The following is a 17730-nucleotide window of genomic DNA, read 5'->3' as shown; positions in this document are numbered from 1 at the left end:
GTCAGCTCAGCCGGTCACATGACTTCAGGTCAAAGTTCAGAGTTTAACTTGAGGTTCCGAGTGAGAAGCTGACGACAGGTGCCACGGTCTGCATGCGTTTGAATGGAAGTCCACAATATGATGCGGTTTCCTGTGAGCGACGTTATCAGCTCTGAAGTTTAAACACTGGCTCAGCTACGTTTGGCAAACTCAGTGATGAGCCCTCAACGTACAGTCCGCTCTGTTTAAAAGTCAAAATACAAACAGCGTTCTTCTTCTTCTTCATTAGTTCAAATAATTAATCAGCGCCACCTTCTGGTCAGCAGTGTGTGTGTGTGTGTGTGTGTGTGTGTGTGTACTCACCGTCTGGCTATCAGGAAAGTCCATCTTGATCAGTTTGTGAGCGCACTCCTCAAAGTCCAAACTACAGAAACAATCAATCAATAAGGATTCATCAGTGAACTGTCTGTGTGTGTGTTCATGTGTGTGTGTCATTTTCTCAATCTGTTTCAGCGTTTCATCCTGTTCTCCAAACCTGTGAACTGTGCTTCAGTGAAACCATGGTAACTAGGCTGCGCACACACACACACACACACACACACACACACACACAATCACAGACACACACACTCACAGACATTAACACACACTCACGCAGCTTTAAGCATTAGTCCAAGTCCATCAAATATAGAAGGAGCTGTAAATAACTGCCAACTGCCACCCTCAGAGAACTGATTCACTGACTGTGTGTGTTTTTGAGAGTGTGTGTTACTCTGTGTCTGTGTCTGTCTGTCTGTCTGTGTACCTGGACTGTATGGCGAGGTAGATGGTTCTTCTGAAAGCCACCAGGTTGACTTCGGTCTGATCAAAGATGGTGACCTTCTCATCTGACAGACAGAGAAGAGAGAGAGGGAGTCTTTAACGGAGGATGCTGATTGGCTGGTCGTTTCATCATGTTAAAATCAGGTTCACAGTATTGAAATAATGATTCATATAAAATCAGAATATTGAACAGTAACGGTCTGTCTTAATCACAGGCTTTATGACTAAAGCTTGAGATTTTCTGCAGATTAGTCTGACCTGTGATCTATTTGACAAATGTTATTTTTGATTTCTGGTGTGTTTCAGTTATAATCAAATCAATACCATGATATGTATGAAGCTACAGTCAGCAGCTCATTAGCTGAGCTAAACATAAAGACCGGATTCAAGAGGAAACAGCTCGCCAAGTCTGCCTTGCAGCAGCTCTAAATATAAATATAAATATAAATAAAATAATCACATTATATGAACGTCATTTTTTTTATCCAAAGTACCAAACCGTCAAAACATCAAACCGACTTAATGAAGATTCTTTATCCAGATCTAATTATTTAGAGTCATGTAAATTGGAGCCTAGTTCAGTTTGATTTTTCTGTTTCAGCAAAAATAAACTACTGAAAATGATAAATAAATACGACAAGGCAGAATTTGAACGTGATAAATAACTGATAAAAGCTCAGCTGTGATATTAAATAAGATATGACTTTAATTGTTGAGTATTCTGTAATTCTTTTTAAATTCAGATCTAATAAAAATGTTCCCTTCCTCATTGGAAAAGAACATTTTTATCTCGCTTCATATTTAAATGGGAGTCGTATTGATGGCAAGAACATGAAAATGTCGAACTATACCTTTTAAAAAAAGAATAAGTCATCTATAATGGCATCTACCTGTCAATCAGGCGGCGACGCTGTTGATTATGTGTAACTTTAAGCTTTAATATCATTTGAACAGTGGGTACAAAATACAACTAGTGAAAGTGGAACGCCGCTTTAATCTGAGAAAGAAAACTGTCTCACCTTCTCCCTCCTCCTCTTTTTCCTCTTCGTCGTCTTCATCTTCGTCGCTGCCGTCTCCCTCCTCCCCTGAATCGCTGCTGCCTTCGTCCAGGATGTCTGTCGGGAGGTGACAGCTGGTTGGTCAAACTGGGACGGAGGTGACAGCTCATTGGACAGTGTCATGTGTCATGTTTGTGCACAGTCTCACCTCTTTTAATAGTTTTGTATTTCTCCTCATTCTCCAGGAAGTCTGGGTCCAGCTTGAACACATCTGGGTAAATACACACACACACACACACACATACATATTAGGAATACATCTCTACGCTCATCTCTGTGTGTTGTACAGTCTGTAGGGTCCCCCCTTGCTCTCTCTCTGTCTGGGGCTTACTGAGGATGTCCTCTGTGTTGTACTCGTCGTCCAGCGGCAACATGTGGGTGAACTGGTCTTCATCGTCCACCAGGTCCAGGCCCTCTGGGATCACTGGGTGATCCTTGAAGCCGTCCTTCCTGATGGCAAACATCACTTCGATCATGTACTGGACCCTCTTATCGATGGCTGACTCGTGGAGGACGTTCCTGAGGCGCTCAAAGATGGCTGAAGAGAGAGATGGGAAACACACTCTGATGAACAATGCTGGTGTTTAGGATCTAGTTTCTCTTACAGCTGAACGGAGTTCACAGTCGGAGCTCTGGCGTACCGTTGATTCCTCGAGGGGACACCTCGGTCAGTTTGAGTCCACACTCCTTCAGGAAGGCGATGGCGACCTCCACGCTGTCGTCGGTTGGACGCTCCAGCAGCAGAGTGAGCATCTCCAGACACAAAACCTCATGAGCCTGAGGGCGAGGGGCAGAGAGAGGTCAGCTGAACATGAACACTCAGATCCTCCGTCAGCACAAAGGTCAGACAGCAGCACCTACCACGTTCTGGTTGATGAGATGAGCCACGAACTTTGAGGCAGTCAGGCACTGTTGCTAAAAAAACAAAACAGACACTGGTTTCAATATGCAACTAACTCTGAATGAATTCAATCAATCGCCTCTTTTGATCACACTCTATGTGTCAGAAGGACAGACAGACAGAAGACAGTCAGGTACCTTGAGGTTGCGGCGGTAGCTCTTCCTGAAGGTCAGGATGAGGCGTTTGAGGATCAGCTCTCCAATCTGGGGGAACTTGGAGTTGATGATGGCGACAACGGCGGAGTAAACGTGGGTAAAGATCGGAGATGCTGCCTGAGCCTGCAACACCGAGCGAGCCAGCAGACCCCTGACAGACAGACAGACAGTTACAGAGCGAGTCAGACTCACAGGACAGGAGGTTTCTCTCTCTAAAAGTGTTTGTCAGTTTTGCCGTGGTGTGTTGCTGTGCTGTTCTTTACCTCCCCCTGACGATATTCTCCTGCAGCAGCTCTTGGATGATCATGACGATGTTCGACACGTTGACTTTGTTGATCAGACCATTGATGGACTTCTTCAGAGCCTCCCAGCTCATCCTCTGATAGGCCAGGCTGTCAGTAACAACACACACGTTACATTGTGCACCATGTTCAAGTGTTTCACCATGACGACGACTGCTTAACTTTGACCAGTGAAATAAAAGCAACACTCGTACCTGCTCTTGTCGGTGATTTGCTGCTGCATCATGCGTAGCTTGGCCGGGGGGATGTAAGCTCCACCCGTCCTCGTCAGGATCGGGTCCAGCTCCTCCTTCTTCTTCTTGACCGGCGGCTCCTCGGACGCCGCTGGCTCCCTGTCCGCTGGTGGGGAGGCCGAGCGGCCACGTCTTCTGTGATCCAGTTCTGCATCGCGATTGTTCCGCCGGTCAAAACGCCCGCCCCTGTCGTCACGCCAGTCGTCATAGCGTTTCCTGGGCAGAGCAGAGAGGAAGAGGGTGAAACAAAAACTATTATTACTATTATTCCTCATGCAGCATGTTTCATCACCATCTTCTCTGGGGAATATTTGGAGCATGTGATGAGTTTTATGATCCGGTTTCAGGTCGTCTTACATACTGAACATCTCATTTTAAAAGTAGTTACTAAAATTATTTCCAGCCAATCAGAAGCTGTGTGGATCTCAGCGTGTGTCTGTTACCTTGGGTAGCGCTCTCTGTTGTAGCGCTCCCGGTCTCTTTCTCTGGACCTGGATCTGTCTCGGCCTCTGGACCTAGACCTGGACCTGGACCTGGATCTGTCTCGTCCTCTGGACCCGGATCTGTCTCGTCCTCTGGAACCGGATCTGTCTCGTCCTCTGGAACCGGATCTATTTCGTCCTCTGGAACCGGATCTGTCTCGTCCTCTGGAACCGGATCTGTCTTGTCCTCTAGAACCGGATCTGTCTCGTCCTCTGGAACCGGATCTGTCTCTTTCTTTGGATGCAGATCTGTCTTGCTCCCTGGACCTGGACTTAGATCGGGATCTCTGGAAAACAAATAAATCAAAACTGTCAGTGTTACATGGACGTGAAATCCACAGAGAACATTTTTAAAAGTCTGAGTTCGGCTGAGGAAGAGTTACAACACAACAGGTCCAGTTCAAACCGGTCCAGTTTCTAATAAAAACCTGTAAGTACCCGGGATAACACAGTTCAATTCAGTGAGCTTGACTTTAAATCAGTAGACCTCACTGGTCTCTGGTCTATTAATGGAGCAGGTCCGTTAAGTTCCACCCTTTGTACTCCATCTTATAAAGATGCTATGTTGCCGTGGAAACGCACTGAAAACGAGCTATGTTTGCTCGACCAGAATCACAACATGTTTGAGGCCAGATACCTCAGAGAGCCTGAAAATGCTAAATTCTCGTCTCTCTGTTACCAGATCAACTTCACACAAAACCTAAATTATCACTCTGTGGCATTAAAGGGTAACTTTTCAAAATGCAACCTAATTTTCCCACGTCTAAGTGACAAACAGGGATAACAGGTTTTTCATTTGGTGCAGTATTAGGTGAAGTCTTTTTGTCAGTGACAGATTGTTATTGGAGGTCCAACAACATCATGGAAAGAACCATTTTAAGAAATAATCGTACTCTTTTTGTTTAACGAGAAGCAGCAGTTATGTTGCCGTGTTAAAAAAAAAAACAGAAAACATTTTCATTTTACCCCGTAACAACGTAACACTTTATTCAAACTGGTAAAATAAAACTCACCTAAACCATCTTGGTTTGTCTTTCCACGGTTTAAACAATCACCAATAGAAATAAACCTTTCATCCAAAGAGTTAGATGAAGTTAGACTCTACATACTGATTCTCCCATCTGCCTCTCTGATGCTCAACCTCCCTCCTCTCCTGACATTTTCACACCGGATGCAGTCTGTCTGCCCTCCAGGATCTGGACTTGTCCAGCACTCTGAGGCGTACAGGTAATATTGTGGCTGACACCTCCCATCCCGGACACAAACTCTTGCCTCTCTCTGGTAGGAGGATGTACTCCATCAGGACCAAAACCTCACACCACAAAAATGGTTTCTTCCCATCAGCTGCCCATCCACAAGCACCAGGACCCCTCAACAAACTCCTATACAAGTTGAACAACACTACCGTCAACAACAGGACGTCCACCGTAATCTGTGCATGTAAACACATGTAACATCAACATTAGCAACATTGCTTACTTTGATCTGAGCCACACTGCTCCGGATCTTCCTCAGAGCCCCGTGATGTTCATCCTCCTCGCTGCTGCTGCTGCTGCTGCTGCTGTCGCTGTCTGAGCTGCTGGAGGCGGCGCTGCCTGCAGGACTGGCCTCAGCGGACGGCCTCTCTTTGGGGCTTCTCTCAACAGAGCCGGCCTGTTGTGATCTCTCTGCCGCTGGACTAGACTCGTCCTCTGAAGGTCCTGAAGACGGAGAGCAGCGTTAAAAAGGATGAATATCTACAGCTACAGCTAACAGTCAGCAGGTGACAGCAGGTTTTACTCACCGCTGCGCTCTCTCTGTACAGGGACAGGACTTTGACTTCTGTCTGGAGAGTCCATGCCTAAACAACGGACACATATTCATCATTAAAACGAAGAAGTAATAACGTGTTCACTCTTCACTCGATACTTCATACCTCTCAGAACACAAACGCATTGGTTCCTACTGAAGATAGGAAGGAAGCCATCACACTCTTACACACTATGACACAATATGTGTTGTGCTGAATGTTTATTTTTGTGGTTGTGTTATTTAATGTATCTGTGGATGAATGTGTTTCTCAGTACCATGTAATCTATATCCCAGCACATATGTATTAATAGTTAGGAGCCACCATATCTAGGACGACAGCATGTTGACGGGTATTGATGAAGGACAAACAGGTGCTTATATCTGACACAGCAAAGCCTTCCTATATAAGGAGTAAGCATGTGGGAATGAATCTGAGCTCGCATTAAAGCGCACCTGAACTTCAGATCTCTGCAGCTTCAGAAAGCCATTACTACATAAGGACAATACAGCATCTATCGATCTATCTATCTATCTATCTATCTATCTATCTATCTATCCAAAGTGGTTTTTAATCAAACAGATCTCAGACAGGAGAATATTTCTGGACTGTTTCGAGCACTGCAGTCACTCACTCCGTGCACGTCCTTTAATGAAACACTGAAAGGTCAGCTTTCTGTTTCCAGGAAACTTTGAAGAAGTCATCAGGACAATGTTACAGTTACGAACTGCTAAAGTCACAATTAACTCATCCTGTTATCTCTGTGACATGTTTGATCAGGCACACTGCTCTGTTAGTCACATGTAAACATGAACCCGGATTCAACTCCCGGTATGGGAACAGGTTCATGTCTTTAAAAAAAACAAACAATTTCCCTACGGGGCTTAATAAAGTACTTCTGATTCTGACTCTGATGAAGTTTCATACAGTTTCTACAGAGTTCAGATGAGCAGCGAGCTAACAGCTAACACGGTGATAAGTGACTGATGTTCGGCCGCGCAGAACAAAATAAACAAGTCCGTCAAATGAGTGGATTAAGGTCACTTGGGGCAGGTGGTTAGAGTAGTTAACATGACCTGTGGCTGCCAGGCGTTTCATCGCCATGTGTGTTTGGATGAGCTAAAGTTAGCCGCTCTGCTAATCCAGCGTTAGCTCCCGCTCTTTAGCTCAGCCGCACACTTCTTCTTCTTCTTCTTCTTCGTCTCTGAAGACACTCTGTCTCCTTACTTCACAGTCAGCGGCTTCAAACGTCGTCTTACCTTCCTGTTTTCACACTTTTTGTCCCCCTCCGTTAAATCACTGTCGTTCTTGTGGCGGAAAACTTCCTACAATAACCTGAATCACTTCCAGGTCACACAGAGCTTCCGGATTTCATACTAAAAGTCATATAGACATATATGTCTAGAAAAATGTCTAAAGAAATTTTGAGTGTGCCTGACTCTGGCCCCGTCGTCCCCATACATTATTACTGACACTGCTCAGCAAATTCAGTACTAGAAAAGAAATTTGTATATATGTATATATGTCTATGCTAAAAGTTCCCAAGGTTTGAACGGAGCTGCTGTTCTCGTATCGCCCCCTGGTGGCGATAACAAGTACCTCACCTCATTTTAGTCCCTTGTGACAGGATAGGAAACCTTGTGTTATGTATGTTATGTGATGTTTAAATACAAATAAATAAATAAAATGTATTACTTAAACCAATAAATAAATAAATTAATGAATACAAAACTATATAAGTGCAATCCATTCACCGTTTAAAGGTCCGGTGTGTAAAATTTAGGAGGCTTTATTTACATAATATGACAGTCATTATATAAAATATAACATTCATCATCCTTCACAGACACAGCAGTACCTCCTCAATGGAGTCCACCATGTTTGAACCCTGATGTTCCTACAGTAGTCAAACTAAACTACAGTCAAATAGTCAAAAAGATTACCCCCTAAGTCCTCTCCTAAACACTTTTCCTTGACCTCAATGGAAAAGAGGTCAAGGAAAGTTGAAGGAGGATTTATGAGGACGAGAGGATGAGAGCATGGCAATGGTGTTCAAAGAATCCGACTGCTTTCTGACTTCTCGCTTTCTGACTTCTAATTATGTGACGGCAAACATTATTGATGCCAGTTTATAGTAAAAGTACAAAGTTCAGACTGCAAGAAGCACATCTAAGGTACTTCTCTCTGTGCACGCTTAGCATGTTTGTTATGCAGGAAGTAAAAATATGAGAATTATGACGTCATTATCAACGTCAGAATTTAAATAATAAAATGAATACTGACCACCTGTCACAGGGGTGGAACAAAGTGGTTTTCACACTGCTCATACTCACCCTCCTGTCCACTCATATATCATATTGCTGATACAACTTCTATGATGATCTGGAGGAACACTGGAACACACGCTAAATGTGACATTAGTGTTTTATATTATATTATAACTTCAAAATTATCTAATAATAACATTTTGAGAAAGTTTTTACTAAGGCTGAGAGCAAACTTGAACACCTCTGTGCGTCAAAGCAGCTCCACAGTCAACAACAGAACTAATGCAGAGAACTGCAGGAGATGAAGAGGCACGAGCCACGGACAGTTCATCAGAGTTTAAAAGAATGCAGCCGGGTCCTCTCACTAAGTTAGAAACCTTCTTAAGCAAAAAATATTATTGGACTATTGGACTGGACCCAGGGCCTTTAGTGTTTTTCACTTGTGGCCACTGTAGTTTCTCTTCCATGCTAGCAAGGCGAGAGTGAGACAAGGGGGTTGCAATCTCCAACTATACCACCAGATATCATTTAGGCCTACACACTGGTCATTTAAAAAATCTGAGAAGAAGAGTAATGCAACAAGCATAGAATAAGTTAAAGTATGATTAAGTATGCATACTTTATACACACACACACACATAATCATGTGTACTGAAAATAAATACTTCTTTATTATTCTCATCTCATCTACAGAGTGATCCCTCCCCTGCATCCCACTGACAAGACATCAATAAAAAATACACTTTCTCATTAATAGACATCAATAGAAATTAATAGACACCAACATTCAGGCAGTGACGTGGAATTAGAAGTGTGTGAAGCATTCTTGAGCAATTAAACAAATAAAAAAAAATTAAAATTGAGTGTTGAGTGTTGGTCCAGCAGAGCAGAGTTTGTGATCAGTGAACATGAAAAATAAAGTTTCTACAAACATAAAGTCAATAAATGGTCCATAAGATTGACAGAGGATTAAGAAGCAATCACATGAATGAAAGTTCACATTTAGGTCACATGATGACACCTGAGCCAGCTCCAGGAGTTGAATAAAGACTCAGAATCATTGATAAGTGAACCTTTAAACAACTCTTCCCAAAGACCAAGAATGAACATCCGAAAAACATAAAGTCAATACATCTTTTCTAAAAAAAAAAAAAAAGTTCAGCTTTCAGTAGATAATAATTTGATTCTAATGAGGGTTTGTGTGGAAATTTTCAGAATTGTTGATCTGTAAAGAATGGCTCCAGCCCCTCTCTGATAGGGTCTGATAAGTGTTTATAGAAAATGGATGGATGGATGGACTAGGAAGAAGATATATATATAAAAAAAAGAGGTATTTAGGAGTTTGTCTTGATTGACAGGTCTTGCAGCCAATCACACTCAGCTATGGTGTGTGCCAAGTGATTCACAATAACTGGCAGTATATCCCATGAGGGACCACTCAGACACTACACCCAGACTTTAGTGGTAAAGACAACATGTGTTCAACATTAGGTGATTAGTAATTATTGTTTAGTGATCGATCAGGTCGGATTAAGTGTGAAGAGGAGGATGAATTAGTATCAGATGGTTTATGCTGAAGTGGTTAACAGTGATCATTGATTCATTATCAATAGTCTCAGTAATGTTCACATCATTGTCATCAGACAGTGTGAGCTAAGCTAACATGCTAATGCAAGCTAACGTTTTGGCAACACCACCCAATGACCCATAATAGCTAAGCTCCTCCTTCTGAACCATCATCACGTCATCATCATCATCATCATCATCGTCGCTATGACAACTTACTGAAACCTGCTGCCACAGAGTAACCTCTGATCTCCACCGTACCTAATGACATCACACACTGACCTCATCACCTGCTCAGAAACAACCAGTACACACACACACACACACACACACACACACACACACACACACACACACACACACAGTGTTAAAGGAACAGTCTCATTTCATTCAGGTTGCGTTTAGCCTAGCTTAGCACAAACACTGGAGCCAAAGGGAAACTGCTAGCCTACCTCAATCAAGACAGAAAACAACCGACCCTAGTAGTCAGAAGCTGTCTAACTTGTGCATCTTGTTTATTAAGCAGGTGTAGAAATAAAAATATTAAAGAAACATTTTGGTTTTAGCGATTAGTGTTGGAGCTACTCGTTGAACAGCACCTGCATGCAGCCTCTTAAAGCCTTGTCCTACAGGCCTGCTTACTGTACCCATACTGTAGTAACAGACATTTGACAAGTTTGTATGGAGTCGAGACTTTCAACCACGAAGGCTGGTGAACTGACCAGTAGGGGGCAGGGTCACATCGTAGAAAAAACACAGAAACAACTGTGAAAGAGGTGAGAGGAAGTACGATGATGATAATGATGATGATCATGATCATGAAGGAGGCTGTAAGATCATAATCCCTTAATTATATACCTCACAGGCTTCTTTAAACCTCGTACATGAAGGTGAAATGTGCATGGAATGAGTAACTCTAAGCAGTCAAAGCTGTTTGACCCTCTGCAGACAGAAGATCAAAGAATATAAGCCCTTCATATAAGGTATGAGAGCAAATATTAAAATATTAAGGCATCATTTACAGTATTTTTAGAGGAAGCTGATGAGATCAGCATGTTTCTGCACATTACATTCTGTGATTACCTTTCTACATGGCAGTATTTATTGTTAATGGCGGGGTCCGCCATTATTGTGCGAGATTCAAATGACCTACCAATACACACATTGTCTGTTTACAGTTTACCCTCCTATAGTGGAACCGGTGCTGGATTAAGTTACTCCTAACGCAACATTTCCTACTGCTGCTTTTCACATTAAAAGCGTTCACCTGGCAAAACACCAGGTGCTTTTATTGTGAATCAGTCACAGGAAATGCAATGGATTTGTCAACAATAGCACCAGTTTTAAAGAATGCCAAATCGACCAGGAATGAAAACTTCAAACCATTCCTTACTTGGGGTGTTGGCAGAAATCTGACAGACCTGGAACTAAAAAATAGGAAGTGAGGAAATATGTTATTTTCTCTACGTTTGTAGTTCTGAACAGTTTGTACTGACACCATTTAACCCTGATCATGAATACTTATCATTTATTACTGTTGTTCTCATTAGGACATGACTCATGCTACTGATCTGATCACTAGTAGTGGTGATACTGGTAGAGTCCTGTTTGCTGTACTGGATGTAGTACCAGTAGTATTAGTGGCAGTGGTAGTAGATTTAGCTTTGTTAGAAACAGGAAGATGTGAGACAACACATCGTCGCTGATGGTTCACAGGGACTGCCGTTCCCAGCATGCATCACACCAGCATACTAGAACTAACCACAGGCGCGTAAACATCTTCGTCATGTTGTGTGTCCTGTGTGAGGCTCCGCCCTCCACCTCTCCACTCGTTAACAGCAGGGCGGTCCGCAGGTGTGGTGGACGAGGTTTATCACATGTAGGCGATGCGTTCATGCCATCATCAGTGTTACAGACAGTACAGTGTTACTCAGCTATACAGTGTTGCAGACAGACAGTGTTGCTGCTTAGGCTGTGGTTACTAAGGCTGACGGTGAAAGGGGGTAGTGCTCTGCTGTTTCCATGACTACAAGGGTTGTTGCCTTGCGGGCAGCGAGGGTTGCCCTGGTGACATGGTAGCCAGCAGCTCACCGTAGATCTCCCGTCGGACCTCCTGCGCCACGCTGGCTCGAATCTGGGAAATAATGGAGACAAAAAGAGTTCCTGAAAAACTTTGAACAAGTTCAATTGTGACCGTACCGTCTTCACTCAGGTCCTCTGGTAAGAAACAGAAGTAGCGTTCTGTTTATTTCCTCATATGAAAATGGTCAGGTAAGGAGGATATTGATTAGAGTCTACAGTAGCCGATAGCAAGTGTGCGTCACACCGTCACTGCTGTACATTGTGGCTAGTGCTATGAACTAGTGTCAGGCGTCTACCTTCCGGTGAACATGGCCGGATCGGTTGAACACAATCTCTGAAACCAGCAGTGGCCAGTCTGGGAAGAGAATACAGTAACTTACTGAGGTGGTTTCCTTGCCTGGCATCCCAGGCTAAGATGGCTGTTAGCCAAGACAACTTGGTTTTTCACTGGATGCATATAAGCCCCAGAGTGCGGGATGAATCATTAACAACTCGTTATGGTTCAGGAAATAAGAAACTCTAAAATACCATGAATAGCTATCCAAGAATAGCTGAAAATATCTGAAATGTGATGTGATGTGATTGAAACAATGTGATTATTTTTGAATTATGGGGGACTGTTATATTGACGGCTATATTGGCTAAGCTCATCATCTTCTGGCTCTAGCTTCATACTGAACACAGATAGAAGAGACTGGTGTCAATCTTCTCATCTAACACTGACAGAATAAACACAAGGGTTCTTAAACCAGTGAAGCAGTATGAAGTCAGTTACCTCTCTGATCAGCTGCTGCAGGTTCTCCACTCTGACTCCTCCTGATGCTCCCTCCTCCTCTGGTATTCCTCCTCCTCCTCCTCCTCCTCCATCATCCCTCTCTTGTTCCTCTTCCTCTCGTTCCTCTTCCTCAGCATGCGTGTTGGGTCGACGCGGGGGAATGGGGGTTATGTTAATCGATGTCCGGTATACTCCTCCACTCTGCTCACGGTCTCCTCCTCTGACTGGACTGGAGGATCGGGAGGAAGGATTGGTGGAGGGGGCGTGACCACTGTAGCTGATCTCTGATTGGAGGAGGAGCTGCTCTCTGAGAAGGTCAGACACCTGGACAGACAGGGTGACAGACTTTACATCAGGACAATGTTGAGCTTATTAGCGATGTGACACGTGTGAGCGTGTGTGTGTGTGTGCTGACCGGCTCCATGGCTCTCAGTGCAGAGGCAGTAGACAGACTGTCGAAACTGTTGTCTCGATGGAGACCCTGAGGAAGAGAGGACAGGATGGACAGCGTTAGTACACATCATGACATCACGTCATGTTTATCTGTTCAGCCTGAAATATCACATCAGGCACTTTTATGCAGTAACTTGTGTGTTTATATCTTATAATGTATGTTGTGCATTGTATGTCATGTATGTGTGTATATTCTGTGTTGTCTATTTTGTGTGTACTGTATGTGTATATACCCGGTGTTGTGTGTGATGTGTCAGCTCTATCAGTCTGTCTTCCAGCTGTTGTTCCAGCTCCCGCAGCTCCTCTCTGACTGATGACCTCAGAGACTGAAGTTGCTCCAACTCCAGCCTGCGCACACACACACAAACACACACACACAGTTTGTTTAGTATCGTTGTACCACAGTCAAGATTACTGTGAAAATCAGTATGTATTTGCTGTTAGGAGTCACCTGTCAGCAGGGCTCAGGTGTTTGTAGACCAGAGCCTGCTGGTGGATGATAGACAACTCCAGGTCCATCATCTGACTGCGGAACAAGTTCAGACTTCGCCTCTTCTGCTGAAACTCTGCCAGAGACTGAACACAGAGAAACAAAAGTGAAACCCACTGTACTGATCATGACAACAACATCATCTCTGTACTCACACTGCAAACTAACACTATGTAAATATTAGGTTATGCAAAGTTAACATGTCAGTTTATTACATACCTACAAAGTTGTCATATTTTCCTCAGTTATCACGCAAACATATCTGCCTTCAGGCATGTTGCATGACTGCATGTACATGCGTTACTGAAGTAAAATAAATACACTTTAACTACACAAAGTATTGCCGTGTTTTGCTGCACAAAAAGAAGATGGGTACCTGGTCGCTGGGCATAGCTGCTCTGGGCTCACTGACGGCGTCCGGAGTGTCAGCTCGGCTCTAGATGGAGAGGAAAGTGATGTCAGGACAGGAACTGGAAGACAACGAGCTGCCAGAAGATTTAGTTACTGCTAACCTAGTTAAATGTTATATTTAAAACATACCATTCATTAAACTACAGGAAGTGGTCTAGGTCTAAGTTGAGCTAGGTAGAGGTCTACTTCTTAAAAACTACTTCTAAAGATAGTACTGCTTAGAATATACGCAATAAAAGTAGGTATAATGGGGGAAACAAGTTTGAGCAGTTATATAGAAATGTGTTCAGAAGACAAAACAAAGGCAAACGGTAAAATTACAACCCAAACTGTCCACCTGTACCCTCTTGCTGGGACTTTAATGAGACAATTGATACCCTTTTCATGTGTACACTAAATGAAACTACTATCTGAAGTCAGCTAACTTAGTTTGGCTGTGTCCAACGGTAATAAAATTTGCCTACCAGCACCTCTAAAGCTCACTAATATCATATTGTAGCTAATTTGTTTAATCCATACAAATCCCAGTAAGACAACAAATCCTCATTTTACAGGAGATAGACAGTTTTTGGATCCAGACCTATTCCTGGCATCAAGTGGAAAACCACTGGAAGTTACTGGTTCTAACGACCGATTATTTGCAACATTATAGACATGGTTACTGACAATTTTACCTCAAAATACAATGGTAGCTAATCTGGCAAAACAGTTGGCTTTTTCACAACCTGTCTGATCGTCTAACCGCTCGTGTTTCCTGTCCCATTGGACCCATTTGTGTTGCAAGAGCTATGAAAATTAAAAACCAAAGCAGTAATACAACAGTTTTCATTTAAGTAACAGGAGTAGTACTGTAACCACAACAGACTACAGCTAACTGACTGAACGGACTGAAGAGGACTAACCTGACTAAGACTCTTCACGGTTCCTCTGATGTCATGCAGAACTTTCCTCAGCTGCATCTCAGTGCTGGATGGAGCAGGAGGAGTGGGCCTCTGGTAGGGGCTGTGACCAGGGCCAAGGGTTGAGGGCATGCCTGGGAGGAAGCCTGGAGCAGGAGGAGTGAGCCCCGATTGGAAGCTGTAACTTGGGTGGAGGCTGTGATCAGGGCCAAGGGTTGAGGCCATGCCTGGGAGGAAGCCTGGAGCAGGTGGAGTAAGCCCTGGGTGGAGGCTGTGTTCTGGTAGATACTGGGTGACGGGGTATGGGAACGGAAGGTGTGGGTTCAGGTTGTACCCATGATAACTGAGGTAAGGTGAGCCATGAGGAGCAGCATGATAAGGTGAGTGATGACTGTATTGATGGTTGTAGACCTGGTGGTGCATAACTGGAGTTCCTGGGTGCAGGTTTCCCAGATTGGCATGGTGAGGAGCAGAGGAAGTTGAGTGCTGATACAAGTTGGAGAGGTTGCTGTGTTGGGGGATTGTGGTAGTTGTAGGCTGGTGGAGACTGGTGAGACTAGAATCGTGAATCATGGAGGGATTGTGAAGGTGGAGGAGGTTAGGAAGACTGGTGTATGGCTGGAGAGAAGAGGGATACTGTGGATGAGGGTTCGGAGTGTAGGGGTATGGGTTGGGGTTAGGGCCAGGACTAGGATTGGGGCTGGGGCTGGGGTACTGAGCTGTAGGGTAAGGGTTAGGGTTAGGACAAGGGTACATCATCTGCCCCGGTTTCCAACTTTGCTGGTTCTTATTGGCGTTCATCTTTTGGTCGAAGTGGCCTGGCTGCTGCGCACTGGAGGAGAGATCGGGTACACTCTGGGTGATCCAGGGGTGGGCATGGCCTCCAGGTGACCAATCAGGAGGAGGGCTAGAGCTCCTCAGAGAATGGGATGACTGCATCAGGTAGCGTGGGATGGGTTTAGGTGTAGCTTCTGTGAGAAGCCTTGGTTGTTTGTTAGAGTTAGACGAGGAGGCAGGGTTTATGATAAGAGTAGACAGACAGTTGGTTTGTCCTTCTTCTTCCTCCTCCTCCTTCTCTTGTTCTCCCTTGTCCCCTTCAGCCTGCTGGCTGTATTTGAAGGAGTATCTGGGCTGAGTGCAGGACGTCTGGCCTTGTCCAAACTGGATCCTGACAGAGGACACGACCCTAGAGGGTGAGAGGTATGAGGAGGGCAGTGAGGAGGACCTCTGCAGGGGGATGTCGCCTCGCCCTCGTCCTCGTCCTTGTCCTCGCCCTCGTCCTCTCCCTGGGACTGGGGATGTACTGCCTGACTGGGGGTCATCCCACTGGCCTGCTCGGCCCATCTGGTTCTGTTTGGCTCGTTTCAGAGCATCAAGAACCGGAGAGGATGCAACAGGGGGACGAATTAAACCAGAATAATCCAAGAATACCTTCTCTTCTTGGGCCACATCCTCAGCATCCACGCCATCTGTTGGTGGCTCCGTGTCAGAGGTGGTTTCAGTCTGTATCGAAGTGTCTTGTTTTGAAGTAGATTGATTCTCCATGTGTTCTAATTCTGGTTGTGGTTTTTGTTCCACAGCAGACATACTCTGGGTAATCTCTCTGAGTTCTGGTTCTGGTTCAGGATCAGGATCAGCCTGGTCCCCACTCTCAACTTGCTCCTCATCCTGCTGCATTTCCATTGGTTTGTTAAAGAGGAACTGGTGGCCAATATACTGTGGAATCTGCTCCAAGCTCCCATCATGCTCCTTCTCTTCCTTGGGACTACTCTCCTCATCACCCTCAGCAGCAGCACTAGACTCCGCCTCTTTCTCTGCGACTTCTGGCAGAACAAACGCTGGTTGGTCCACTGCAAGGGGCGTGCCCATATCTTGTGAAGGGTGTGATGTCACAGTGGTCTCGCTGTCACAGCTGTCACTACTCTCCTGCACCTATTCACAATTAATGAACAAATAATTACCAGTGATGAAGAAGTACTCAGATCCTACAGTACATAAAGAACAGTATCACCTGCAAAGAGTGTTAGTATTTAATGGTTCAGAATGTTTTAGATGCCCCAGACAGCTTTACAAGGTGTCATTTCACACCGTGAAATCATTTTCCTACAATTCACATGTGATTCATCTGCAGGGAGGTTTCTTTTCCTGGTGAGTAAAGGCTCTGACTGGAATCATATGATTCAGTTTAAATAACTTCAAGTTTAAAGTTGGTTATTTAAACGGAGATAAAGAGTGCAATGTCCAACAAAACACACGCATACCTTGAGAGAGCTGTTGGAGTCAGCGGAGGGCTCCTCAGCAAAACCGCTGCTGTCTGACTGCTGACTGACCGTCCTCAACAGGTCTGAAAATACAATGAAACATGGCGATTATTGCAGTAGTTTGTCCAGCTGAATACATGCAAAGTCAATTTTCTCCAACAAATTACGTGACGTGTCAAACTGCACTTGTATGTGGTATCCTAGAGGAAACAGCAAAGTACAACAAAGATCTCCTGTGCAGATGTTCATCCACTGCAGCTGTTGGGTGTTTATATTTTACGGTGTAAATTGCGAGTCAGAACAGACACACTAGATTTTGATCCAAGGTCCGTCTCCACTAAATGACCACGAAATAAAGGAAGGAGGACTCATAATTGATACTGTTTTTTAAATGACATAGAACAAATTGATATTGATGACCATCAATGAGTTAACATGCAGCTGTTTTATGAGGAAGGAAATGTATTATCACATGGGTTAACCTCAAAGACATGCAATGCTATTTGCTGAGCAGCACTGAATGTAGACATCACCTCTGTTTAAACTCTTGTTAGTGTAAGAAGTCATCAGAGGTGAACTCACCTGATGGTCCGGAAGTTCTGTGTGGCAGAGCCTCGTCTTGAATCTGAACAACAAACAACAGTGTGAGTGAATTTTACAGCTAAAAACACCCTGAGGCCTTTTACTAACGGGCCAGTCAATTAACCATACCCATAATGACTAATCAAGGCCATGATTTTTACTGTGAGCTTTTTTGGTTTCAACATAAGCATCTTCCCCTAGAAATGGTTTGATCTCTCGGGGA

At 44.2% G+C, this 17730-nt stretch overlaps 2 protein-coding genes across 4 annotated transcripts in view; both read right to left on the bottom strand.

Annotated features, from left to right (window-relative positions):
- The window catches only part of cwc22 (CWC22 spliceosome associated protein homolog), an 11179-nt gene extending 4067 nt beyond the window's left edge, over positions 1-7112 (bottom strand). Inside the window, exons 1-14 of one of the 2 annotated variants that reach the window (XM_027291136.1) lie at positions 6981-7112; positions 5716-5772; positions 5412-5632; positions 3894-4219; positions 3412-3666; positions 3179-3307; positions 2898-3066; positions 2721-2774; positions 2501-2636; positions 2191-2397; positions 2008-2070; positions 1821-1916; positions 785-866; positions 343-403 (exon numbers count right to left, since the gene is read on the bottom strand). In XM_027291136.1, the coding sequence (XP_027146937.1) occupies positions 343-403; positions 785-866; positions 1821-1916; positions 2008-2070; positions 2191-2397; positions 2501-2636; positions 2721-2774; positions 2898-3066; positions 3179-3307; positions 3412-3666; positions 3894-4219; positions 5412-5632; positions 5716-5770 (1854 nt within the window). In that variant the 5' untranslated portion in view covers positions 5771-5772; positions 6981-7112. The other variant, XM_027291135.1, reaches the window with a different exon arrangement.
- A 1518-nt stretch (positions 7113-8630) lies between these two features.
- itprid2 (ITPR interacting domain containing 2) overlaps positions 8631-17730 on the bottom strand; it is a 38010-nt gene continuing 28910 nt past the window's right edge. For both annotated transcript variants that reach the window (XM_019275580.2, XM_019275582.2), the window contains 9 exons: positions 17508-17550; positions 16926-17008; positions 14668-16596; positions 13731-13790; positions 13316-13440; positions 13098-13212; positions 12827-12892; positions 12412-12735; positions 8631-11688 (listed from right to left, as the gene is read on the bottom strand). In XM_019275580.2, coding sequence (XP_019131125.2) covers positions 11581-11688; positions 12412-12735; positions 12827-12892; positions 13098-13212; positions 13316-13440; positions 13731-13790; positions 14668-16596; positions 16926-17008; positions 17508-17550 — 2853 coding nt within the window. In that variant the 3' untranslated portion in view covers positions 8631-11580. The remainder of the gene's footprint in view (positions 11689-12411; positions 12736-12826; positions 12893-13097; positions 13213-13315; positions 13441-13730; positions 13791-14667; positions 16597-16925; positions 17009-17507; positions 17551-17730) is intronic.

This window comes from Larimichthys crocea, chromosome XVIII (assembly GCF_000972845.2).
Source record: "Larimichthys crocea isolate SSNF chromosome XVIII, L_crocea_2.0, whole genome shotgun sequence".
Lineage (NCBI taxonomy): Eukaryota > Metazoa > Chordata > Actinopteri > Sciaenidae > Larimichthys > Larimichthys crocea.
Note: the sequence above shows the minus strand (reverse complement) of the source record. Positions and strands in the feature narration are given on the sequence as shown.